This window comes from Haemorhous mexicanus, chromosome 22 (genome assembly GCF_027477595.1).
Source record: "Haemorhous mexicanus isolate bHaeMex1 chromosome 22, bHaeMex1.pri, whole genome shotgun sequence".
Lineage (NCBI taxonomy): Eukaryota > Metazoa > Chordata > Aves > Passeriformes > Fringillidae > Haemorhous > Haemorhous mexicanus.
The window spans coordinates 3,976,808-4,004,375 of NC_082362.1; the positions used below are offsets into that span (position 1 = coordinate 3,976,808).

A 27,568-nucleotide genomic window follows, 5' to 3' on the forward strand; every position below is an offset into this window, starting at 1 on the left:
AAAGTTAAAGTAACAAAAAGGAAGAAAGAGGTAAAGAATTACTTTGTAGTGCAGTCTAATCTAAGTTCTTGAATGCAGTTCTGCAGACTGAGGTCCTAAGATTCAGTCACACTGTGACCTTGTCCTTACAGAAATGTCTTCAGTGGCAGGAGAATGGGGCCAGTGCCACATCACAATGTTTGGGTACATCCAGGCAGGTCTGAGAGCTTTCCCTTACAGACAAGGGGCTACACCAGAGTGAAGTGCAGCTGCCATTCCTGGAGGGCAGTGACCAGGCACACAATGGTGCTCTGAGTGCTCAGGCACAAGTGGCAGCTGGGGAAAGAGACCCAGGGATAACTGGTATGGGAAAATGACACTGGAGCTTGCATTGTCCCTTTGAGTTGTCCTGGTGCTAGTGAGTTCTAGTGAATTGTGCTAAGTGTCTGGCACAGATGATCTCACTGGCAGTGCAATTAGCCAGCAGAAAGTGTGTGGTGCTGACAGAATGGGAGAGGCTTGTGCTGTTTCATGGATGAGGGATGTTCCTGTCAGCCTGATGTCTTCCACAAGCACTAAATATATTCTCTCAAATTCTGTTTGGAGAAAAACATGTGTGAGCTAGTCCTCACGTCCTCCTCTCAGGTCAGTTCATTCTTACTGCTGCAGTTGCTTTCCAGGAGACCTTGACCTTCAGATTTCCTTGTGCCTGTTTCAGTGGGTGTAGTGTTGCTCTTTCAGTATGCACAAAAGCCTGGTTTTTTAGTTTGTGCTGATGGAGCATAAACCAGGGATCAAGATGTGTTTAATTTAATTATTATTGCATGACTCAGCCACATACCAGAACCCTCCTGAGCCTTAGGTGAGGAATGTCTTCCTGGTTTATTTTTAGCTGTATTGGTCTGATGAGCAGAGCTACAGTAGCATCTCATTCTGTAATTGTGCAGTCCTGGGCTCTTGCAGCACAAACCCCTCAGTGCTGCACTGGTAATTGTGGTGAGGTTCTCACTGCAGTACCCCCCCATCCCCATTTATGGGGACTGGATGAGTCCATGACCTAATGTTTCTACCCTAAAAACTCCCTCTGTGAGAGTGAGGATCAGGTGAAGAGGGAGAAGTGTGGCTCCTTGCACTACAGTACCCAGGTGTGCTGCTGATGCAGGCTCCTGCAGGCAAGGGCACCTGCCAGCCCCCAGCTGGAGCACAGCCTCTCTGGAGCCTGGCCTGGAACAGCTTCCCTCAGAGGTCCAGCTTGTTGGCCAGCAGTATTGGAACCAGTTTGGAAATGAGCACTAATAAAAGAAAATTACTGCTGCCAGGAGTAAGGTGCTGTTTCCATCTTGCTCATGGCAGACACTTAAAACTTCTTCTAGTGTGAAACCTTCCATGGGTTTACAGAAATGGTTTCATATCCATCCCTTGTTTTTTTCCTTTGGGAAAGGCACTGGGAGTGTACACATCAACACAATTGCTGAGAGCCTCTGCAATTACTTTTGCACTGTGGTCACACATCCATTTGAATACATTCCTGCCTTCTTATTTACATTCAAAGCTATATTGATTGAGGATGTTGCAGTAGCTGGAAGCATAATGAGGCTGTATTTGTTCATCAAGTGAGTTTATTTTCTGTGATTTGGCTGGAACTCTGCAGAGCTGATGTAAGTGCAGAGCTGTCATGAAACTAATAAAAGTAATTTTACTTAGTGTGGAAATGAGAATGGGCACTGAGACAGAGTTCAAAATGTCATCTTATGTCATACAGATTCATTAGTATTTCAGAATGTGTTTTTACAAAGCTGTCTGTGACAAGGAACCCTTTAAGATCTATCTGATAGAGAGTGTATTTTAGGTAAGTTGCTAATTAATCTTGGTGCTTTGGCAGTCTCCCCAAAGGGATCAAACATATATAGACAGAATTTTACAAAATTGAAGCAGGTCTGTGCCAGAGCTGCCATCACCAGAAGAGTAAAATATGATTCCAGATTCCTGCCAAAGAGGTCTTGGCTGGTTGACAGTTGTCCTTCTGAACAGTTTATGTTCTATGTAAATATCTAAGTTAAAAGTTAATTAAACTTTAATACAGCAAGAGCAGTAAAAGTGCTGCAAAGCCTCAGAAGGCAGCACCCCTCTGTGTGAGTGTTTGGGAGTATTTCACTTCATGCTGGGGGAGATGAATGGATCCCCACATTAATGCACCATGCCCTGCCTGTGTGCTCACAGATAGCTGCCAGCAGGTAGTGGAGGAAGAGCTTGTTATGGAACATTTTGCATAAGCTGTTACTAAAAATGAAGCAAAATAAACCTCCCCAGATAAGAACCAGCACCAGTTCAGCTCTGCCTCCTTTGCATGAGGAATGAGCACTGGGCAGGCAGCTGGTGAGAGCTGAGCAATGGGCCATGAGTGAAAGCTGCCTTCCTTCAGAGCATCCCCTGTCCCTTGGCACAGGTCACACACCCTGTGTCCTCTGTCAGGTGTCTCTGTGGTCAGATTCAGGAGGTGAATTGTCCCCAGGCAGTGAGATCCAAGGGATGCAGAGTCTGCTGCCTGTAGAATCCATCCTTTTCATCTTCCTTGGGTCAGTATGTGCCCTCTCCTCAATAAAAAGAAATCATTTGCAGCTGAAAAATGTGTGTCAAACTGACAAGCTTTGCCTCCAGTCAGTGTCCTGTTCCTGTTTTTATTTTGTGTAAGGGGATGGTCAAGGAGAGTCTGTGTTTTGTGAGGTGATGCTGAACTATGGGTGGGCTCTTGGGCATTTTTGATCTATTTCATCTCAAGCCAGCAAAGCCCTGTGACATGAAGTAGCTCTGGATGTGCAGACTGTCCACTGAAGTTGAAGGGAAAGCAGCTGAATGCTTAAATGCTTTGCTGGGTCAGAGCCAGAGTGCTCTACATTTTTGTGTGGAGATTTTTCATTCCCAGACCTTTAGGATGGTTCTACATGTGGATTATTGCACCCCAACCTTGCATTTTTGAGAGTGTTTCTTGCAGTGGGATTGCACAGAAAAAACATTTTTGTTTGACGAGCAGGAGAGCATTGACAGCATCTATAAAAAGTCTCTGATGTTCTTTGGAAAGGTGTCTGATGCCACAGCAAAACGTGTCTGCCTGAGGAATTGCTTTCTAAGCTATGTTTCTCTCTTATTTGTGTGAGATGGTTGAAAATTTAAAAAGGTGTGTTTAGATTTTTCAGGTCCTCCTGACTGCATTTAAAGCTGAGTGCTCAAAATCCCATAGCATGAGTTTTCACTTGTATTTGCATTGAGATCTTAGTGTGCTCATGGTATATTTCAGTTTAATGTGGGACCCCTGTCACTGAACCTGCAGGGTTTCTTGGGAGCATCATACATGTTGTGAGCTGTTTATGTTTGTTTGTTTTCCCTTCATACAGGTTTGTTTGGGTTTTTTTGTTTGTTAGACTTCTTGGTGCCTTCTAATGGCCTCTGTCTTTTGCCAGAAGTGTCAGACACTTGCCTGCATTGCCCACAAACAAATCCATAGTGACACCAGGCATTAATTGACTGGCACAGAGACACTGCCCTGTTACCTATATTCCGCCATCCTCAGTGTAGCACAAGCAGAACATGAAAAAGCTTCTGTTTGCCTCTTTATTGTGATTCTGGAGATTTAGGCTGTATTTATTCTGCTAACTGCTGTTCAGCTGATTGTGTTGATGATCATGTAGCAAACCCTCAGTAATGGAGAAAACATTCTAGTTTGTTGCTGGGGAGAAATAAGAAAATTTAGAGGTCACATAAACTCTAATTCTTGCTGTAGACAGCTGCTGGTAAGAGCTGTCCAAGGAGGGAAGTGCTCCAGAGCAGTGACAGCCCTGCATGTAGGATGGACTTGCTGAGTTAGATCTAAACCATATTGCAGTGATTTTCCAACTCTGAGTAATTTCCTAGCCTACTAAATGAAACTTGCCATCTGACACATGGGGAGTTGATAGTTTTTAAAAAGAGATTGAACCACCCAAGTGTGTTGTGCTCAGCCTCTCAAACACAGCCCCTCCAACAGTTTGAGGAGTAGGTGTTTGTGTGGAGCAAATGGGAGAAGTTTGCTCAGAGACAAGGTCATTGCCATGCATTTAATAATGGCATGACAAACACAGGAGGGGAAGAAGTGGCTGTGGTGTGAGAAAATGAGCTACTCTCACTCATATGGACTCAAGATATATTAATGTTGCAAAATATAACAAAAAATCAGGATAGAATCCTGTTGAAGTCCTGGGGAATGATTTATGTTCTCTTTACAGTGAGATCTTGCTGTGGGAGTGCTAGGAGGTGTGTTGGAAGGGTGTTTTGTTGGCAAGTAAAAAAAGATTAGGGCTTCTGCAGCATAAAATGAAACACCAATCTGGGCTCTGCTCACTGACAGGGATGTCCCCAAGTGTTTGTGTACCAAGTGGCAGGTCCATTTTTATTGTAGTATGGGGGTGTGGGAGTAGTGGGGTTGGGCTGCTTCTCTTTCTGCTCTCACTTGGCTCTTATTAAAATGCCACTCTGCAAAAGTTAAAGCACAAGAAAGGAGTTGAGGTGTCTCTGCAGGATTTCTCAGCAGCCTGCACACAGAGCACAGTTTCCAGCCCTTTCCCTCTTCCCAAGGAGACTGTGCCCTCTGTCTTGTCATCCTGTCTCTCTGTGGATTCTGCAAAATGAAAAGAGTTCTGTTGGTGAGCATCCAAAACAATGAATCTTCAAAGTTCAACCCAGTACAATTTCCGACTTCTTTTCTTTTTTTGCTTAGCAATGCTTTTTATTTCAGTATTCCAAACTAACAATTTTACTAACATGCCAGTACCTTTTTTTAATACTGTATGAAGGCTAAACTTCAGTGGCTGATGTTTGATTGAATTGGAATTCTAATTTCTCATTATCTGCTGATAAATGTTCTCAAAAGATGGAAAGCTTTGTTCTTGCAACATCAAGCCTGGTCTGGTGTATCAGGGGCAGCAGCCAAAAGCACACAGTGCCTGGCAACATGGGCTTTTTTTAAATGTGTGCTGCTCTTAAATCTCCTAAATTATTAAATTAGACTTCAGCAGTGTCTCCTTAAATAGGCTGCATTATGCTGTAGCTGCCTTCTTAATTGCCTCAAGAAAATCCTATTGCAAGTCTCTTCTGAATTGAGGGTTTTGCTGTGCAGAGAACACAACTGGATTGGAAGGTGTTGGGAGCAGTGAGGGTGAAGCAACTGGAGCAAAACAAACCAGTTTTGGTCTTGGTCTTACCAACGTGTGTGAGTAACTTGAGGTGTCAGTGGAGCCTCTTGGTGTTCAATACTATAATATATAAGTAATAAATAGAAATTGACAAAATTAAAGCTCTGGGGATGGTTGGTTTGGGTTTTTTTTCTATAGGAAAGCCAGAGTTGAGAGAAAGGAGAGTGTCCCAGATGATTTCCTGAGAGGTTTCTTGGTCATGCTTCTTTGAGCCTCAGATACTGGGGTGTCCTGCAAGAATCTTTGCTTTGATTTCTTAACAAAAGAACATTTCTTGTTCTGATGTTTAGAATGAGAAACAAAGCAAAGTAGAAAAGCTCCAAAATAAACAGAATTGTATTAAGAAACCAAATTGTTTTACTTTTTTTTTTTAAATTGTGACTGTATCCTTAACTGGGGAGAGAAGAAGAAAATGGGCATATTTTCTGATTATTATTTTTAATGTGGGAAAGGGAGGCTTGGTTGCATTGCACAGAGTCCAATCCTGCTCTTTTCTCCTCTGGTCTCAGTGTGTCCTGTGGTACCAGTACTCCCCTCCAGGGTTTCACTCCTGTGCATTACAGGAAGAGCAAAAAACATCAGAGCTCATGGATGGTAATCTGTGCTCTGCTGCTGATTTATCTTGTGTCCTCATGGCTCACTTAATTATGGCATCTTTTCATTTTTCAAGAATTTAGGGTAATAATAGATTGACTTTTTTTTTTTTGGAGCAAAATGTTAAGACTGATTGGCCTTTCTGATATGGTCAAGTGGTTACCCCAGGGAGAAATAAATCTCTGTGTTGACCAAAGCAGCAGTCCAATATCTGCACTGCTGTGTCCCAAGGGTCTGCCTGTTGGCCTCTCTGAAAGGAGAGCACAAGGTTTTCCCCAGCCCTGAATGCTCACGAGGGGTGATTTGAGATGATTGGCTTTAAAGCATTTACAGCATGGTGTGGCTAAAGCTGATGGGCCAAGAAACACTTCTAGTGTAGTGTAATTAAGAAATAGTTAGCTTCTGATTGTGATGGCAGGAATGATAACATCTGTGTTGTCTCACCCTTCACATGAGACTGAAAATAGAATAAAAGTTTTTAAAACACCTCTCAGGTGCCCCATCTCTGGGTCAGAAAAGGGCTTAGTCCAGCACTCACCATTTTGTTGTTTGCCAGTGAAATACTCAGAGCTGGTATCTAACACCACCAGCCAGGCCTGGGCAGGGGTTCTCTGTGTTATTTTGCATGTTTGTTGTTTTGACTGCATAAGTGTCCTGCAGACCCTTCATCTGAGGCAGAAAACCTGCCCAGTATTTATCATGCAGGTATCCTCTGAAAAACTGCACTGTCAGATCTCTCTGTGGTATGGACTCCTCTCTACTCCCTTTAAAATGCAGCACCTTCTTAGTTGTATCATTACATCTTGTTAGACTGTGGTGACCATAGGAGGAAGCTTTAATTTGTCTTCTAATTATTTTTTTGCCTCTCCTAGCTGCCAACAGAGCAGTGCTGAAGGAAGCAGCTGTACCTGTGCACTCTTGTATTGGGCACAGATGTCCTGCTGCAGTGAGCAGACTCTCCCAAGTGGCCCCTCTGGTTTGTCAAGTGCAAGTTGAGGCTTTTTCTCTGGCAAGAACATCCTCCAGAGCACTGTCTGTAGGAGAACCAAGAATGGGAAAAGTTCCTTGGCAGTAGTGAAGAGAATGTGATTTGCAGAGTCCCTGGTTGAACAAAGTGATGATGGTTTAGGGCATGAAGAAACCTGTGTGGGTGAATGCTGTGTATATGGTCTGCAGGCTGTTATATAATCTGCCAGGACTGCTACTCCTGGGATTTCTGCTGTCTCAAGTACATTTAAACCCATCTGTTGTGAGTGTGTCAGTGAAATCAGTGAGTGTCCTTACCTGGAGGGTCTGGACTGACACAGCTCATGCAGCTGCATTATATGAAGGTGGTTTGTGTGGGATGGAGCTCAATCCACATTTTCAGCCAGACTGAGCAGCAGTGGTTAGAGTGCTTGTCATGCCATAGCCATTTTCAGGTTGTGGAGGAGGATGTGCCACTGTAACTTCTGGGATAAACTTTCTGTTGTCTGGCAAGTGTTCAGTCACAGCAGAATGAAGTGAGCAGCTCATCTGATCAATCAACTGCTGCTCTTCAGAGCCCTGGGAATGGTAGTGGAATCATAACAGTTTGCTCAACTTCTCCTTGCTACTGCCCAGAGCTGGACATCTGAGCCACAGGTGAAGAGGTTTCTGAAGGATAGTAAAAATAGAGAGGAGAGGGGAGTTAGCAGGAGGGGTAGGAAGGAAGGTGGAGATTCCTTTGCAGCAGTTTTGTCTCTGCTTCCAGGAAGCTTTGTTCTTTTTCAGAGGAAAGACAGCAAAACCTGAAACCCAAAGGTAGAGTATCCAAAGTAGGGACCAAGGTCTGATCTAGCTCCACATCCTGTGGTTTTCCTCTACTTGGAGGCACTTTTGCCATCCCTGAGTCTTGGTATTGGGATGGGGCTGAGGGATCCAGTTCACCTGCTACTTCAGCAGGTGATGAGAAGGTGATTGCTCTTCCATCTTTTCCATTGCTGAGATAGTGACTGGGAAGTTGACCTGCACTGGGAATTCTTGTATGGAAGTATGTTCTAACAGTCCCAGGAGGACACACAACCCCTTTTGTTTGCAAATTACTGTTCTGCATGTTTAAACCAGCCAGAGAGAGGGAGAGGTTTGGGAATAAAAGTTAAACCCACAGAGTTCATTCATCATTTTTGTGCCCCAGAAGGCCTAAACAGATCATCTGTACAATGGTGATGGTCAAATGAGCAAAACATGTCTTGTATGGCAATTATTTTCATTGTACTAGTTTTATGTAAGCTGTTGTGAGGGTGAAAGGTTCCTGCCAGATCTGTGGAAATCTGCATTTTTCCTGGGAAGGAAGAACAGGTAGAGATGCCTGAAGCTGGGCTGCAGTGCAGGTTGGTTTGTTCCAAACCACTGAAGATTGCAAGAGTTTGATGACCTAGGATGTTTGGTGGGAGGACACTGAAATTGCTTTTCTTGTCCAAGGTTATAAAATGTGATTTAGGTGTCACTTAAATGCTTTGCATGTTGTAATTAACCAGCCTTGCAAAACTTTTCTCATCCGTTTGTCTCAGGAACTTCATTTAAGCTGTAAAACATCATTTGTTTTCATCACTTTTTCTCACAGAGAATTTTATTCCTGAGCTCATAAATCTCAAAAAAGAAAACTTTTTTTTTTTTTTTTGGCAAGGCCAGACTGAGAGAGGAACCTGTTTTCTGGCCCAGAGCCTGGTGCTGGGAGCACTGTGAAGGTGTGGGAGCAGGGGATGGTGGATGATGGCTGGGGTTTTGATAAGTTTTTACTTCTGCATTCTTTTGTGATCTCTGTTGTTGGAGGCAGAAGGACAGACCTGGGAATTGTCATCTGTGTCCTGCTCATGTTCTGCTGACCTTGGACAGCAACATCACAGCTTGTCAGGGCTGGCTGAGGGAGTGCCTTGGAAAAGCCATTCCCTTGGTCTGAGGACACTGGGTGGTGGCAGGAATTACTGAATTCAGCTCCAAAGCCAGGTGATCATTCAGGAGATGTTTTCATGGTCTCTGTGGGGAGTGTGGGCTCCCTGTGACTCTGCTTTCAGGCACTGTTAGCGTTCAGGAACACATAATCATGAGAAATTATTGTATGCAGGTGCTTTTATTGAAGAGCTCTGGGTGTCAGGGGTGCAAACCCAAATCTGACTCCGACATAAGTTCAGGATGAACATGTTTTTATATTCTACCATTATCTAACTTTCATGTTAATTATTAAACTTGTATTGTTCAGTTGTATACATAGATTTCAGCCAAGCATTGCCTCCTTAGATTAGGAACATACAGTTTCTCATGATCCTTCTTATGATTATACAATAATTATTTTTAATTACTAAACAATCATCACATCTAACAATTATATCATTTATCATACCACTTACGTAGGTACAACACAAAGCTTAACATTTCAGAATCTACCTTAACATTTTCCCAGGGCCCCACTATCAGCACCAGGAGTCTGTCTAGTGACTGCAATGTCCTTGTGCCAGCCAGGAACAGGGGCAGGGAAGGCTCTTCTTGAGTCCCTTAACCAGAGGGATAACAGGATAAATTTGGGCTAAAAATGGATGTCTGAATTTTAAACCAAGAAATAGTTGTGTTGTTGCTCAGGTGTCCTTGCATGGGCAGCTCTGCACAGCTGAACATGGCAGCCACATTCTCCTGACTTAGCCCAGAAGGAGTGAGCACTTTGCACACTGAAACCTTTTAGACAGCTACTAAATGTCAGTCTTGGCTCCACTATTTGTGTGTGCCTTGTTTCAGTGGTGGTAAATGGGAAAAATTAGCTTTTGCTACCAGAAATAGTTTTCCTAAGCCACAGCCAGGGCTTTGTCTTATCCTCCCTCCCTGTTGGATTTGAAGTGTGTATGAATCACATCTGTGTGCACATGCTGTGACTGCAGGGACACCTTGGGGACTGAGGAAAAGGCATTTGGCAAATGTTCCTTGAGCACCTCTGGCTTTCACTTTCTATATCTAAAGCATTCAAATAAGTTTTGTATGTTTTAAGTAAATAGTTGGTGTTTGGTGCTTGTTCAGTGAGGATGTATGTTAAGGATCTTGAAGCATAATTTCTTGTTTGTCCTTAAAGTTGGAAGGAATCTTTTTCTGTCCCTCTTTTTTGTCTTCCCCCAAGGAGGCCATGGAGATGCTCCAAGAGCTGGAGCCAGGGTAGGAGAGTGGGAGTGTTCACCTGGAGAAGAGAAGGCTCCAGGGGCACCTCAGAGCCCCTTCCAGTGCCTAAAAGGGCTCCAGGAGAGCTGGGGAGGGACTTGGGGCAAGGGATGGAGGGAGAGGACACAGGGAATGGCTCCCACTTCCAGAGGGCAGGGATAGATGGGACATTGGGAAGGAATTCTTCCCTGTGAGGGTGCTGAGGCCCTGGCACAGGGTGCCCAGAGCAGCTGGCAGCACTTCTCTGGAAGTGCTCAAGGTCAGGCTGGATGGGGCTTGGAGCAACCTGGGACAGTGGAAGCCATGGCAGGGGTGGAACAGGATGGGCTTTAAGGTGTCCCATGCAGGCCAAAGCACTCCATGATTGTGTGGGATACACAGCACACCTGACACTTACAGCCACTGCCTCTGGGCAGCCTGCTGGGAAGGGGAACTTCTGTGTGGAGCACATCCATTGTTGTGGTTTATTGTCCCATCCCTCTCAGAATTTGTCCTTTTGAATAATCTTCAGGGCTGAGTTTCTAACTGGGACTCAGTTCCCAAACCAGTATCAAACAGACTTGTAGCTCCTGGGCTCAGAAATACTCAAATGGATGAATCAAACATGGTTGAGAAATAAGAAGCCTTGAAACTCAAGGCTCCTCCCTTGGAGCCTTTATCTCCATCCCACATCCAATGTGAATGTAAAATTAAAATAGTTTGACTGTATGAGCAGAAATGGGGGTAGATTGGCACTTGCTTCATGGCTTTGGATGCTCTTTGTTTTCTTTTCAAAAAATATAGAAGGGTAATTGGAAGAGGCTTTTACTCTGGTGCTCTCCTGCTCTGTGGTACTAAATCACAGGTTGTTCTCCTGTAACCAGTACCACTGTAAGGTGGAGCTTTTGGATTCTGGAGTGGGTTGGTTGGTTTATTTTAAACATGTAATAAATTACAGATAGGTGAGGAATTTATTTCATAGTTTAATTATTTATTGAAATTCAAAGAAAAGTCATTTAGAATTTCCCATAATTTTGGCCTCTGTTCTTTTACCCAGCTTTCCTGGTAGCATTTGTCACAAATGCAGCATGTGATTAATGAGATTGCAGTCTCAGAGGGCTTGGGAGGAGAGAATTTCTAGAAGTGCAATTATTTTTTGTCATATCCCTGTTGCTGTAGAATAGTCTTAATGCTGAGGATTACACACTGGGAGCTGCTGTTTTATGCTCTGTGCTGGCACTGGATCAGATGTGCTGGCAGGGCAGGCTCTGTGCCACAAGGGACACATCAGTGCTCTGCAATACCAGTGGCCTCTGGTGTGATACCAGCTGGATATTTCTGTCTCCTGGACTTCCAAGAGCAGGGGAATGTTGATAATAGTAAAACTCCTGATGCTTCTTCACTTCTAAAAATGTATTTGAGTTGCACAAACCTGTAATTTTCCAGGTAAAATGTTTTATTTATATATATATATATATATATTTAACATAAAGGGAATGAGGTGCTCTTGCCACACTGGTGACAAGTTTCATGTGGATGAACTTTGTTCATGCTGCAAAAACAACAGGCAAAAAGATGAGGAAAATCCATCTTCATGTCTTTGGTTAACATTTAACTCCCCACTCCTTACAAAGTGTAAGGAGATGTGATAAGCTCTAATATTGTCCTGGGTCAGATTTAATGAGAGTTTCTGTCCTGCCATGTGCTTGAGGCAAGCCAGGTGAACTTGCAGCCTCTTTCCTGAAAGCTGGAATTGGCTGTCAGGGAATTTGGAAGGGTTACTCAGCTGTAACCTGCAAACTGCTTTGGGATCACCCAGCAGAGCAGCTGAGGGAAAACTCAGAGCTGGGGTTTGGTGTGTCACAGTGCAGGCACATCCTGAGGCTCCTGCTCCTCTGGTGGTGGCAGTGCTGGCTGCTGATTTCTGTGTCTTTTCTCTCAGGGGTGTGCCTGGGGGCAGGTTTTTTCACTTGTTTGCAAAGCCACCTTCAGCCAGTATCCTAAACCACCTGGGACTGAAAAGTGTGTGTTTTTGCATCAGAAACAAATGTCCTTATATTAACAGAGAGCTTTTCTTTGGAAAAACAACTCTGAATTTAGGTCATGCCTTCATCTCCTCAGGACTACAAACAGAATCTCTACAGTATTGCAAAGGCTTATTTGTTTTGTTCTTTCTCACAGCTGCAGTGATTGAAAACATCTTGATCTGTTCCCTTCCATCCAGCTCACCTGGCTGGTGACTGGGCAGAGCAACCTGTGACCTACTTGTGCTAGGTACCTGCTTTCAGTGGGAGAACAGGGGCTTTGGTAGGGGTTTAATCCATATTTGCCATATTTCATGGTTTGGCCAGATGTGTTGTTATGCATATATATTGTTATGCATGTCTGTATTGATATGCACAGATATCCCTGTGCAGGACAGAGTTGGGTTGTATGCAATCTGCACTCACACTCCTTTTTGGTATCTGGCTGAGGTGGGTGAGCACACCTGGGAATCACCAGCACATCTTGGTTACTGCAGAGAGCACATTGCCTGTTTCAGAAAGAAATCACAGCCCTTTGCACAGAGTGGTATTTTGTGTAATTGTTGTAGATAAGAGAGAAATGAACAAAGGCACAGAAAACCTTAGGGTCAGCAGTGCCCTTAGTTATTGTTTGTTCTGTGCTCCCACATGGACTGATAATGAGCCTTTCTGCCTTATTTAGTTGTATGATAATATGTGGGAGTCTGTAAGTGCCTGCTTCAATAGACTTCCCTTGCATTGATTTTTTTTTCCTACTATTTTTACTATTTTATGGTCTTTTTAAAAACTGACATTAAGGAGAAAATGTTTTGATTAGGCAGCTGGGTGGCTTCTAGTGCACAGGATGCACTGCAGCATACAGTCCCTTTAGAAAAAGCTCTAATCTGGCTGTCATCTGCTTGTAACTATTCTCACACATCTCATTTCAGAGACTGTGCACATGGGGGGGTGACAGTCCTGTTTCCTGAGCTGGACTGGAGTTTGGTAGCTGGGACTCCTGAGTCTTCTGCTATTTTTGTCCATTTGTGAAGTGTTGATCATGCTTGGCTCTCTTGTAGAACACTCTGTCAGGAACACAGCAGGCTTGATTTGGCACTGAGAAAATGCAGAGAATCTTCTCTGACATTCCTGGGGACAGTATTGTTCTGCCAGCCTCCAAAATTGCCAAATGCTTGTAAGGCATTCTAAAATACCAGTGTTGCTGGGGAGGGCAGGAGGGACAGAGGCAACTGGGTTGTCAAGTGGTTGAGCTCCAGCTCTGAATTTTGTGGAAGTACTCTCCAAACTTCAGATTGCTGCTGGTCTGTGATTTGATGGTAAAACATGTGTCAAAGACACATCATGAATATATTAAGGGTAAATGATGAGCTGTGAGAAATGACAAGGGTTGAAAGTACTGATGCAAAAGATTTGAGCTAGCTGGGGTGGCTTGGCTCCTCCTAAGGTGCTCTGTGTGTGGTTTAGTATTTCAAAAGTCTCAATGAAACCTCTGCATCACAGAACTGCACATAGGTAAATTTTGTGACTGTTCCTTATTTCTGGAAAGACCTTTCTGTATTCTGGTATTGCTGCCATTGTTTGGTGGTGCTCCAGTGATGTGTTCCCAGAACTGGCTGGGGATGGGAAGATCTTCATTCCAGAAGATGGCTTCAAAAACCCCTTGAGTAATCTTATTTTTTCTTTTAGGCTATTTTCATGAAAAACATTGAGTGTTTGCACTCCCAAAAAGTGGGATGTGTTGAGATGGGCAAGAAAGTGGCTTGTGGTATGTCTGAGTAGCCCTCTAAAGCAGGTGTGGGGTGATGAATGTTCCCTGCCCTGTGCATGGATGTCACACCTCTAACCTGTTGGCTTTCAGCTGCATTGTGTCCATGTATTTGAGAAGATAAAACAAGGAAAATGAAATGCAGCAGCAGAGCTGTTTCTCTGCCACCTCAAGGAGATGGCTCCTGAAGATCTGACTGACTTTGGGTCTTTCCTTACTTTTGAAAAGCACTCATACTCTTAGCTCTCCTTATATTAGGTGATAGCAAAGCTTTTTTTGCCTGGTGAAGCTCCTGAAGGTCATGAAAGTGATTGTTCTTTGAGTGTTCAAAATCCTTTTTGCAAATCCTGCCAGGGACTATTCTAAAGGGAGCTAGTCCATGCCCTTCCAGCCAGTGGGTTGGTGTGTCTCAGCCCTGACAGATGAATTGTGGCTGAAAAGCCATTGCTGAGGCCTGCTGCTTTCCAAGGGGCTGTGGCAGCTTTGTGCTCCTGGTTACTAGATTGTTTCCTCTGGGTACATTTCCCTGTTCAGCAATCTTCTGATGACATTCAGGATCCTTCTTCATGTGCTTATGGATGCTCTGACTGATGTGTGATGGTTGCACCAACTTCTAGAGAAAACTTGGTGCCCCTCCTGGTTTGGTTTGAATTTGCTGAGGTGGGAAGGCACCAGCAGGAGCACTGAGAAGTTGTTTTTCTTATTGGGTTTATCCTTGGAGCAGGACTGAAGAACTTGATTTTAGTTTTGGTTCTGCCCCTGATGTTTTTGGCTGAGTCCACTGATGTCAGTCCCTCTCCCTTTGGTTTAACTTTTGCTGTTGAACTGTTCAGTTTGCTGTGAGAGAACAGGCTGTATGTTAATGACAGCTCTAGGAACAGAGCAGTCATTGACTCTGGGATGAATATGATACCTTAAACTACAGCATAGCATGGTACTGATGACCCTGTAGTTATTAGTGCATACTTACTCTCTGATTGAGATGTTCTTAAACCAAATTTTATTTCAACAAGTAAATATTTTATTTTTGGTGTTTCAAATAAGAAAAGTTGTTCGTGCTTAGTACTAAATTATCATTGGTTTAAAAAACAATCAGGAAAAAGAATAATGTTGAGTAGAGCAGTAGCAGTGTTTCAATTATGTGAAACTCAAGACATATTTTCACTTTACAGGAATCCACTACACAGGCTGGAGGTGTGAAAGCTCTGAGTGTGACAGAATTACTAAAGAGTGCTGGCACCAGCCAGGATCCTCCAGGATCCAGGTGTTGGGTGTTCTGACTTCCTTGTTTATGTCACACAGAAGGGAATGCTCCGTGGTTTGGGTTGCTTTCCCCCCCACTTTCTTTTAAAAAACACTTTTCAGGCTTAGTGCCTCCTGAGGAGTAGGTCCCATCCAGGTTCTCAGTGCCCTGGGTGAGTCTCAGGTCTCCAGAGCTCCCATTCCACTGGACAGCTTTGACTTCCTCCCAGTTCTTTTCCTCATTAGCTTGCAGTGCTGCTGCCCACTGCAGACTGGAGCAGTTCCCCAGCTGCCCCTTGGCACTGGTGCCTCAGGGGTTAACCTGTAGTCCTGAGATATCCCAGGATACCTTCACACAGCCCTGCTCTCTGCTCTGCACCCACTTGCAGTATGAATGTGTGTGTAATTGTCAGAGAAGAGCTGGTGCCTGGGGGTTTGTGACCCTGCCTGGGCCTTTCAGAATGAATTACAGTCTTTCATCTACTCCAAGGGTCACATTCTCTTTTTTAATTGCACTGAAGTAACTTTCCACTACATTTGGTAGACACGAGCCATAATTTGTTCTGTAAGACACAGCCTCCCCATAATTACAAGGAATATGTAACCCTGCCTGCCTTGAAGATGGTGTTGGGGTGTTCTCTGTCACTGAATGAGCATAAATCTTCTGACATGGCCTCACTGCTTCCCTGCTGCATTTTCACCTGCAGTGAAGACCAGGATTTCTGTGTGTAATGAAAGCTCTTTCTGTTTGGGTAATTCTCTTCACTGGCCATACTGGTGCAAACTGGGGGTAAGCTTACAAGGATGTGTGACCTTATCTGTTGTGAAACAGATACAAGTGCTGATGTTCTCCAGGGAGCAACCTGTGTTCCAGTATCCTTCTGTCCCAGGAGCCTGGAATGTGTTGTGTGGGAAACACAGACCTCCTTGAGCTTGTGACATGTTCTGTTCCACTGCCTGCAGCTCTGGCTGGTCACTGCTCCCAGGGATTCCAGGGATTTCTTCCCTTTGCTCACTTTGAATTATTCAGTAAATAGCTCCCTAGAAATGACCCAATGGAAGTTTTTATCCTCTTGCTCCACGTCTGTCAGGTTGCTTCTCTCTGACCCAAGGGGTCCCTGGAGGCCAGGTTGGGTTTCACCACGTTGCTTTTATCCTTGAGATCTCAGACTTTTAATCTCAATGATGTCTTCTGTAAGGAGCTTTACAAACTTTGCTCATTTGTTTTCTGTGATATGTGGTTAAAGAACAGCAGCTGTTGCTTTCTTTGGATGAGATTAGCTCTTGTAAATCCTTCTGATTTTTGATATTTGTAACTGCATTCAGTTTTGGTCTGTGTGATGGCAGCTAGAGGCAACATTTTTTTCATTTTATAGTAGAATTCGCTCACTAACTCTGTGCTGCTACAAAAATTTCCCCCTTAAATCCTCAAAGCTATTTGTACTAATCCTCATTACTGTATTTTGTGCATTTCTCTATTTTGCCTTTGACTAATGCTGCATTTTTCTCTTGTACCTAAGCCTTAAAATAGGAATTCTGGAATAGAAAAGGATATGTTAGAAGATTGCAGATTACTGTTGGTTTTCTAGTGGCCATTCTTTTCATTGCTGTGTTAATGTAGAGGCTTAATGAGCAAGTTTGACTCCAGGGCAAGGCCCAGTGCTGCTCTGAACAGCAGTTCCCATCTAGTGTTCCTTTGAAATGAAGCATTTGCTGTCCTGCCAACTCTTATTTTTTATTATTTGTGCCTATTGCATTGGTCAGGGCACAGTAAAGGGTGCAGGCACTCAAAGGTGTTGCCTGAAAACTTGGGGAGTCTGGCAGTGATGCCCTTGGAGCAGCTGCTGAAGCATGTTTGGGGTATTTGTGCCTGAATCTAGAACTATAGTGATCCCTTCACTCCCCTTTGACCTTCTCTTTTCTATATGTGCCTTCAACCAAAACCCACCACCCTGTCTCCTGAGGGGTCACTCTGTAATGAGCTAGAGAATGTTTCAAACTGAGCCTTTTGCTGAAGGAGGGCAGGTTTAGGTTGGATATTAGCAAGAAATTCTGCTCTGTGAGGGTGCTGTGGCCCTGGCACAGGTTGGCCAGGAAAGCTGTGGCTGCCCCATCCCTGGAAGTGTCCAAGGCAAGGTTGGATGGGGCTTGGAGCAAGCTGGGATTGTGGAAGGTGTCCCTGTCCCTGTTCTGGTCCCTGGCAGGGGAGCAGAGATGATCTTTAGGGTCCCTTCCAGCCCAAATCAGTGTGTGAGACCCTTGTTAGGTGAGGATATGCAGCTCTGTAAGCTGGCCTCCCCTGGGTGGTGTGTGGAGCTGCTTACTTAGCAGGGTATTTTCATTGCTGACAACTTCCCTGGAGAGTTTCATGTTCTTCTCTCCCCTTTCTCTTTCAGGCCATGGCCTGTTTGCTTCTCCACAGAGTTCTGCTACTTCATGAGCTGAAGCTCTTCGTTACAGAGGAGGAGTGGGAGGAATTGATCATCAGGAGCATCAGCCAAGTGACACAGGTAACAACCCCCAGCATGTCTGAGTACAGGTGACACCTCATGGGTGCTGCTGTCATTTGTCTGGTGCTTGGTCTCAGAGCTGCAGTCTGGGACTGGGCTCAGCTTAAGTAGTCTTAGAGACCTTGTGCCTGATGGCAGCACTCTGAGTATTGCCTACCAGGTTCCAGAATTCCTGGAACACCACTGGGATGTTCCTGGGGCAGCTCAGTGAGGCTGTGTTTACATCCAAGAGACAGAGCTTGAATTTTAGGGAATACACTCATACAGATCAATTTAAGGTGTCAAAAGATGGAAAATGAAAAAAATGGAGTGGTATTGTGGACATTAACTTCAGGACATGTCATGCAAATTCTGTGTTGGAATGAACTTCAGGGCCACAAAAGTAGAGCTGAGGTGCACTGGACCTGTGAGTGCTGGTGCAGTGCAGACATTATGGACCAGACTGCCTTGCTAATATTGCTCATCAGGGAAACCTCAAAATACACAGGCAAATCATTTGTGCAGAAGAAACAGTGACAGAAATTTCAGGGCTCCTGAGTCAGTGGCCAGTGCAGATTGTACCTGAGGACAGTGTTTAGGTGCAGGTGTTATGTGGGAGATGATCTGTGGGGCAGGAGGTTGAAGAGGCAAATGCCATTCACTTTCATTCTTGTGGAGTGACGTGGGGGGAACCAAGCAGCCAAATTAATGTTGTGATGTGGTGAGTGAACTTGATGACATGGGAGATTCCAGTCCTGGAGTTTCTATGTAACTGTAATAATGACCTCTTTCTAAGGGTAGCTTTCATTACTCACTTATTCAGATGCTGGCTACATGGTAATTTAGGCTGTTCTGTAGTTTGCTGTATTGAAACAGAACAATTAGGTCTGTTTGTTTCTGTCAAGGAGGGACAAAATCTAAGCAAGTTTAAAACAGGGAATTTAAAGATGTTGTTTATAATCTGGATCCTCAGTTCCATTACACAGTTTTTATGTAAAGATTACATCAGGAATCCAATGGGTGGAGTTAGGTATGATTTTTTTCTCAGCTACATAAAACATGCCTCTCCTCCCAACCTGGTCATTTCCATGTTTCTCTCTAGCAGCTGAATGCATGCAGAACTCAGTGATTCACTGGGAAACCACAAACATTTACAATGCCTTTATGTTGTTCTTGTCAGGGAGAGTTCAGCAACTTGCAACCCATCCAAGATTATGATGAGCTTTGCTATTAAAGTTTCCTCAGTGCCTCTCATTTCTGTGGTCATGTGTGTTTAAAGAAAAATTCCTGAGAAATACTGTCAGTTTGTTTGGGATGTCCAAGGTTTACCCTGTGGGCAGGAGGCCTCCCATACTGTTAAGTGGCAGTGGCATATAGCTGCTGGTTCTCTTTTTGGCCTGAAAAAGTCCTGAGATAACATTTTTACAGACTGCTGGTGGTGTTCATACATGTGGGGGTTTTGTTTCCCTTCCTCCTGCTTCCCCCATGTGCTTAGCCCAGCTGGTGTGGTTCTGTGGGGCTGGGCCAGCTGCACATTCAATATTGCTGTAGTGAGAAGGGTCAACGACTTCATATTCCACATAAAAATAGTTTTGATCCATAACTAAAGGCTGGCACTTGTGCTGAAAGACTTTCTAAAGCTGCAAAAGAAATGCTGTGTCTTTTTGGTGCTGCAGAAATGCTCACTTCTCTGGTTAAGAGCTGTAAAAACATGTGGTGGCTCTGGTGTGGTAAAACAATACTCACAGTGTCACTGATCTCTTTTGAAAAAATCTCTTGTAGTAGAAGTCAGAGGCTGGGAACTGAGTAAATTTAAAATCTGTAGAAAGTATGTATTTGTCAAAGAGTCTGTTCCAGCACTGAAGTAACTTGCTGAAGGGTTTATGAGCCCTCAGTCTCCAGGTAGAAGCTCTGTGCTTGGCTCACAGAGGAGCTGCAGGTGGGGTAGGAGTTCCAGGCCCAGTGTTGAAGTTATGGGTGAGTTTGTTTGGGAAGAGCTTGGACTGAACAAGAGCCCTTTCTGTCACTGCTGTCCTCACACACCTGCTGAGCTGGAGGACTGGGAGGATGTTTGCAGAGCTCTGAGCTCTCCTGCAGCTCAGTCTCATCCCTCTTCTTCTGAGACTTGTTTCCATGGGCCATTCTAGGTCAGCTGTGGTTTTAGAGGTGAGTTTGTGAGGGAGTAGGTGCTGGCAGAGGTGGGTGCTTACCTGTGAGAACCTGGACTGGAAGCTGTGGGATGCTGTGGAAAATGATATTTATTGCCCTGCCTCTGGCTGAAATGTCTGTATTTGTCATTGGCCATTCCTGCCACTGTCCCTCACAAACAGCTGTTTTAAGAGGAAAAAATTATAATTGTGAATTTTGTACCTTTCTTATACCCAGGGGGAGGTTTGCAGCTCTTTACCTGATGTGCTCTTGTAATTCAGGTGGTGCTGCTGCTCTCAAGGGCACAGTCACCTGAAGGCTGTGCCACACTCTGTGTCCTGGCTCACACTGGCAGCTAGGAGGCTGTAGCTGCCCGGGTGCAGGACTGCCCTGGCAGGCTTAAGGCTGTCACAGAGGACAGGATATTATCTCCTGGTGTCTGCCTGCTTATCCTGTCTTGCCTCAGGGATTGCACTGCATACCTGCTGAGATCCCTCAGTGAGGAGCATCCTCAGCAGGGAAATCTGGGCTGGGTTAGGCAGGGATGTGAGCTGGAACTGGGGAAGAGGCAATGTGAGACAAGTGCAGTCTTGGATATCACTGAATTATGCAGGCAAAGCTAAGAGGCAGATGAGGGAGAATCAACAGCCAGGAACATTAAGTGAAGAGACAGATTCCTGAAATAGCAGCTCTAGCTGCTGCAAGGCAGTGGCTCTTGTGCTTACATAAGCTAACTTGACCTTATTTGTTCCCAAATTGTTTAAGCATGCTTATAAAACATACATCACAGCCATGAGGGATCCATGTTTGCCTCTCCTTAGTCAGTGAGGCAGCTCTGGATGTCCCACCAGGTACTTTGGAGTTGAATTCTTCGTGTGAGAGCCCTGCTTGCTGTTGGTGCTCTTGGCTGGTGCTGCTGGATCACCTGGGCAGAAAGTGTTGTCCACAGCCCTGCACTGCCAAGGTGAGGAAGCAGAAAAACAGCTCTACCACACTTTTATCCTGTGTAGTTACTTTACACAAAGCAGAATCTTGCTGCAGTTGTTCAGGTCTGTTCTAACTGGGGATCTGGATGGCTCAGTTGTGTTCATGGTATAAAGAAATAGAGTTCGTGTTGTAGGTGACAGAGCTCACCTGGGATGCTGGAACATTTGACAGAAGCATCTTCCTCTTGGAGAGCTTTGTTCTTTATCAGTTGGTCTCAGAGTGCTTTACAAAGGAAGTTCAAAGCAGTGAGTTGTTGATGTCATGGAGAAAGTATTTTGCAGAAACCCCAAGACATAATGGATTTGGTTTGGTGGAGCTGCTCATCCTGTTTTACAGGTGACACTCCTTGGCTGGGAGCTGAGCCAAGAATCAAACTTGGCTCTCCTGGGACATCTCAGAGACCCTTTTTGTGCATCTCCTAACTTCAGAACATCCCTGTGTGTTGGGCAGTCATCTCTGTCCCAGCTCACCTGTGCTGGCTGAGGCTGCCCTCAATAACAGTTGTGGAGCCTGAGATCCAGTTCCCCATTCCATACAGGAAGCTCTCACCCAGTTTTGGTGAGGTTTGCTGCTAGGGCCCACACACTCTTTTTTACTTTATCCAGCATCTCTCCATTTGATCTTTCAGCTCTCCCAGTTGTCACTGGAGGCACGTTTTGGTGTTTGTTTCCCTTGTTAAATATATTTATGTTTTCTTTTTATTTGTTACAAAATTGCTGTCTTGGCTTTGGAGTGACCTGTACCAATTTTTCAGTAACTCACTGACAGATTCAGGGCAGGAAGTTCCAGCTCCTGAATACATAATTTCATTACCTTTTTTTGTCATCCTTTTTCTATGGACCAACTTGCCCTCCTGAACTGAGGTGTTCTGTGGAACTCCCAGCTTATGCTGAAACTCCCAGTTATGATGTGAAAGTCAAAGGGAGTGGGAATAGTCCAGAAAATACATGTTTTGATGGCTGTGAGCTTCAAAACAGAACAGCCCTCAGAAAACTGTTGGTGAAACTGCTTTCTCTGGTTTGAACTGAGTGATTTCCTGAGGGTTTCCTTTGTCTTTCTCCTGCAATAAGTACATCATAAGAAGAGACAAACTTTACTGCTGATTTCCCCTTTGCTTGTTTTGTCAGTGTCATAAGGACTGGGCAGAGCAGACAGGGTTCCACTTGGCTGTGGAACCCAGGTGGGATTGAGTTACCTGCACTGACAGAATCCAATACCTGGCTTCAGGGCAAGACCAAAGCCCTGGTTGTCAGGGCTTGACCTCCCAGTCACCAGTTCTGGACAATTCAGATAATTCACATGAGATGCATTTGATGCCTCCATACACTCAGGTGGTGGCTTAGGCTTGGACTGGGCAGGCATGGATGAGGACAGGGAGGGAATGACATGGCCTGGGAAGGGATGGCATTGATAACCCCAGAGCTTGTTTCCATAGCATGTGGAAATTCCTGTGTGCTCCCTGAAGACCATTGTTGTGCAGCATTCCAGGGTTTTGTTAATTTGGTGTTGTTCAGCAAGGGATTTAAAATAACTGTCTGGGGCTACTGAGAAAGTGTGTCCCTCTCTCCCCCACACAATCTGCCCTTCCAGTGTAGACATGCCCTTAATTTCTGAAGGGCATCACATTTGATTATCAGTGTCTTAATTTGTAGTGAGATAAATTATTAAAATGGCTTCATCAAATCTCTAAAAAAGCCATCCTTCATTTTTTTTCCTTGAAGATTGCCTGAACCTTTATCTGTCCATCTTTATAAATTCTTAATTCATTGCCCTTTCTCAGCCTCTTAGCTTGTAAAATGAGGCCAGTGCTGATTTAACTGATAGCTTGCAGAATACTGGATGTCTCTGTGGAGATTTCCTTTTCCTCTGTTCCCTCAGCTGTCCTGTGTGGCTTTTCCCTGCTGCATTTTCATATGGCCTTTGGAAAAAAAAAAAGAAAAACGAGATCATTAAACTTGGGAAAGTGTTGACATCTTCTTTGAGGATGGCTTCTGGATTTTTTGTCTCTGCCCTCTAAAAACTGCCAAAGTAAACATCACCAAAAATGTCTTTATTTACACCCTTCAGCATGTGGTTCTGCTTAGTCCCCTGCCTTCTCTTCAAGCAGAGTCTTGGTGGTTTCCCCCCTTTGGGAGCATTTCTTCATGACTTGTTTGTGTTAGACATGCAAGGAACTAAGTTTTGAACATTTATACTTTCAGTCTTCAGAAACTTACTGAGAGAAAATGGATGGAAGAGGGACTGTCAGTGCTTCTTTTCTGCCTTTGTATGCCTGTTACCTGGTGTCCATGGGCTTGGAGATGGATGTGGCTCTGGCCAGATGAAAACTGGAGTGAAGAGACAGCCTGCTCTTCCCTCCTCTCTTCTTTGTCTTCCATGGTTTAGCCCTGAGTTCTGGTTTGGGATCTGTTGTACAGTGACTATTATCATGGAAGGAAGTGTTTGGGGCTAGCTTGTCTGGGATTGGGAAGCTCAGAGTTGATTCCTGGCTCTGTCATGGTTTGTGTGGCAGCATCTCTGTGAATGGGGGATGATGCTGGCTTGCCTTTTTCCTCTCAGGAGAAGCACAAGCAGATACTGAGCATCCAGCATTCTGTATGGGACAGTGACAGGAGCTGGGAGCACACAGAGCACTGCAGGCTTGCAGCTGGTGCTCAGTTTGTGCTCAGCCTCTCAGTGACACAGGAAGGCCCTGCCCTTCCTGAACCTCACCTGTCTGGTGACGTGGGAAATCTTGTGCCTTGGCTCAGGTACTGGACACAGCCTGTAGGACCCCAGATGAGCTTGCTGGGCCCCTCTGGTTGTGATTCCACCCCAGGGACCTGAGCCACAGCACAGCAAAATCCCAGTGCTCTGGGATCCTGGTGCAGCACGGAGCTGGGGCACAGCTGGGAGCTCAGACCTCTGGCACTCTGTGGGGTGGAACCTTGCTGAGCTCTGCTGCTGGAGAAGAGGCTTTCCCTGAGGAGCCCCAGGCTGTCCAGTGGTGTGAGGTGCTGCAGGGCTGTGTCTGCACGAGGACTTGTGTCCAGCCATGACTGCACACACGGATCCATCAGCTCCTGGTCTGCGCTGGGGGAGAAGGGCACGGGTGGAGGTAGCACAGCAGGAATGCAGGCTGGCTGGGCTTCTGCAGCTCCCAGTGATGGACCTGTCAGGCTGATCCCATGGAGGGGAAGAGCTGCTTCTTTCAGCAATGGACGAGGCTGAAGGACATACTGGGAATGCATAAATATTGTAGTTGCTGGGAATGTTCCAACAAAGGCAGGAATGATGCATCTGACTCCATGTTCTCAGAAGGCTAATTTATTACTTTATAATACTATCATATATTAAAGAATATTATACTAACTATACTAAAGAATACAGAAAAGATTCTTTAGTATTCTTACTATTCTTTACTATTCTTACTCAATGCTAATAAGCTATTAATGAAAACTCCTGACTCTCTCCAGAGCCCTGACACAGCCTGGCCCTGATTGGCCAAAGAGTGAAAACAACTCCCAGCAGAATGCAATGGAACAATCTCCAAACACATTCCACATGAGCACAACACAGGAGAAGCAAATGAGATCAGAATTGTTTTCCTTTCCTCTGAGGCTTCTCAGCTTCCCAGGGGAAACATCCTGGGCAAAGGGATTTTTCAGAGAATGCCACACATAAATATGAAATGCTGTTCAAACTCCCAGCTGGGAACTGAGCTTGTCTCTGGTGGCAGAGCACTCTGTGGCCCTTGCAGTTCTGCTGTGTTTTGTGAGTCTGGGCTGAGCGTGGTCCCTGTGGAAGGGGCAGAGGTGCAGGCAGGTGTGGATGTGGAGACTTGCAGGAACATTGCATGGCTCCCTGTAACAGCAAATTGGCATCTCCCCTGCAGGGAAGCTGGCCACTGGCAGGAATGCTGACTTTGGCTCCAAGTGTTCTTACAGCCCTTGTGCTGTATGAATTTTTCACTGAAAGAATAATAAAGCACTGGACTGCTCTTCCCAGGGAGGTGGTAGAATCACCATCTCTGGATGTGTTTCAAAAAAGACTGGACTTGACACTTGGTGCTATGGTCTGGTTGAGGTGTTAGGGCACAGATTGGACTCCATGATCTTCGAGGTCTCTTCCAGCCTCATCATTCTGTGATTCTGTGCTGTGTGATGGGTTTCAGGGGAGTTTTGGACTTAAAGCTGTGTGGTTATAACTACCTGCCAGCTCTCTGTCCTCCCTGTGTGACTGAATTACTGCAGATATTCACCTCCTGTGCTCTGACTAACTTGTTTCACACTTTGTGAAGATGGGGGAATGCTGTGAAGTGCAGTGTGACATGGAATGAAGGCTGGATCCTGCAGCAGTTGGCATCCATGTGTGATACAGGAATGAGTGATTTAATAAACCCCTCTGATTGTTAAGATGCTGGCAGTGTGCAGTTCTTCTTGTAGAAATCTGAGAAGCAGAGAGCTTTGGATCCAGGAGTGCCCTCCTCCAGAAACAGCCAGAGGCTTTTGGAAGCAGCATGTCTGACATAACAAGACAGAACCATCTCTGCCAGCTGCATCCACACAGGGTGAGGCAGGAGCTCTGTTGCTGTGCTGCCTTGAGGTGAGATGGGAGTTCCAGCTGTGAAAATTGCCTCCATAGTTTTTCCTTTTGGAAGATGACATGCCCAGATCTGCTGACAGCTCAGATGTGCAGACATGATTAACCATCCCAGGTATTGCTGAGCTGGACCTGGAACTGAGGTATCCTGTGAAATGGGACTGGCTGCTCCTGAAGCAGCAGAGTAGGAAAAGCAGAAAATGGGAGAAAAGCAACATAAATGAGCAAGTGATGCCAGTGTACTGTTGGGTATAAATCATGAGGTCTCTCTGCTTTTAGTCTTGTGTGATTGGGTTGTGTGACCTTTGTGTTGGTAGTGCTTTCAGAGGCCAGGGAGTTGGATACCTGTGGAACAGCACATGGCAGAGAATCACAGAACAGTGGTTAGACAAGTTCTTCTGGGTTTTCCTTCAACTCTCCAGCACTGACCTGCAGCATAGCTGGAAGCAAACCCCTTCTTTGTGCCTCAGTCTTGCTATGTAAAACACATCTTTACCAGCCTTGTGCAAGTGTTTGTGATCTGATCAGTGTTCAAGGCTCTCCCAAGGGCCATCCAGAGGACTGAAATACAACTTCTCTTTTAAAGGCATGTTTGCCATCTGTTACATAATAGCTTTTGCTTTGATTTTATGGTTGGATGATGATGTACATTCCCCAAATAAAATCAGGCTAGGCCTGTAAAATTATTGACCTCTGCAACTGGGGTGGCAGATCTGATTTCATCTTCAGGGACCTGAGTGAGGGAGCAGAACACTGCATGCAGACAATGGTTGGTGTCCTATGTAGGAAGTTTTATAATTACTTGAGATTAAATTATAGAAAGCTGCTGTTGACTTCTGGACCCAGTTCCCATTGAAGGGGCTTTGGATTTCATTCCCTGGGATCCATTTCCTCAGGGTTGCCAGCACTCCCAGCCCAAAATCAGCTTCTTTTACATAACCAGAGTGAGCATGTTTGTGTTGGTGTCTCATGCTAACACAAATAACACAAATCCCATGGAGGCAAACAATGCAGATAGCACAAATCCCATGGAAGCAAATGCTCCATTCTGTTCATTCCTGCTGCTGGAGGAGGAGAATGAAGCAATGCCTAATCAGGGATAGCATCTCATGGAATGCTGCTGGGAACTGCCCTTAGTGCTGAGATCCAGATAATGAGACTCTGGGCTGAGCAGGAATTGGGCTCAGGTCTTTAGGGAGGCTTGGCTGTCTCTGCCTACCACATACAGAGCTGGTGGTGGTTTTGTGCTTCAGTAGCAAATTTGGTTCACACCCTTTGTAGCAGAAGGGAAGGGGAGGAGGCAAATGTTGAGAAACATAAAATTTTATCTGAATCCAGTTTCCTTAAAGCCAATCCTTCTGGGCTAGACAAAATTGTACAGTCTGTAGGGGTGAATTACCTGCTGCCTCTTTGGCTTCTCCACTCACCCTCCTTGTTCCTTCCTGGTCTTGGAGAGCTGTTTTAAATTGTTCCATTTCAGCAGGGAGCTCTTTGTTTGCAGAGCATCTAAATTGTACCAGTTTGCTTCTGGCTATTGATACTGGTGGAAGTGTGGTTGTGTTCCAGATTCATGCAAAACCCTGCTTTAAATATAGATGTTTGGTCACTAGACAAGTGATGTTTTCCATCTCTAGCTGGGCCAGCCACTCTTTTCTTTCCACAGGTCTGCATGAATTTGTTTGGGTACCCCCCACTGGATGCATGTCCCAGTTTCCCCAGCACCTGAAAACTTGTGTACTGCTGAAAATCAGCCCCTCAGGTGTTGTTTTAGAGCTACAGAACTTTTCTGTTGACTTCAGTAGGATTTATTTCAAACCCTTCAAAGCATCAGGGCAGCAAGAACAGGCAGAGCCAAGCCAGCATGATTTAAATGCTCTTGTCCACATCACTCATGTACAGTGAAGAGAGAATGCAATTTATTTTTAACACCTTTTTCATTCTAAAGTGTTTGTATATTGAAAGGATGAAATGACAGTTGACTTCACTTTGGCTCCATCTCACAGCACTGCCCTGATTCTTCCTGTCCCAAGGAGCTGACAGTCCATGCTGATTTTCTCACACTGTGAACTTGTCCACAACTTAGCAAAATAAGGATCTCAACCTGATAGTCTCTCTGAAAGGTGATCTAACCACAAGGAAGACCATTAGCCTGGCAATATTTTGTTCTTCAAATTACAAAGAAAAAATGTTTAAAGAGGATGTTTATGTAAATCAGCCTTTTTTGTTTATTATTATTTTATTATTAGTGGGAAGCCTAATAAACTGAATGTGCCTGACCCATGGGGTGTTACATCCTACATGTAAAGATTTACTCTTTTTTCCAATCACACCCCCTGTATTTGTCTCTCTTTTTACCTGGGAGACTTCAGAGCTGTGGAACTGTGTGACCTTGTA

The 27,568-nt window shown here is 44.8% G+C and overlaps 1 protein-coding gene across 1 annotated transcript in view; it reads left to right on the forward strand.

Annotated features, from left to right (window-relative positions):
* MYBBP1A (MYB binding protein 1a) overlaps positions 1–27,568 on the forward strand; it is a 56,498-nt gene that overhangs the window by 24,601 nt on the left and 4,329 nt on the right. Inside the window, exon 24 of the mRNA XM_059865893.1 lies at positions 17,366–17,479. Coding sequence (XP_059721876.1) covers positions 17,366–17,479 — 114 coding nt within the window. The remainder of the gene's footprint in view (positions 1–17,365; positions 17,480–27,568) is intronic.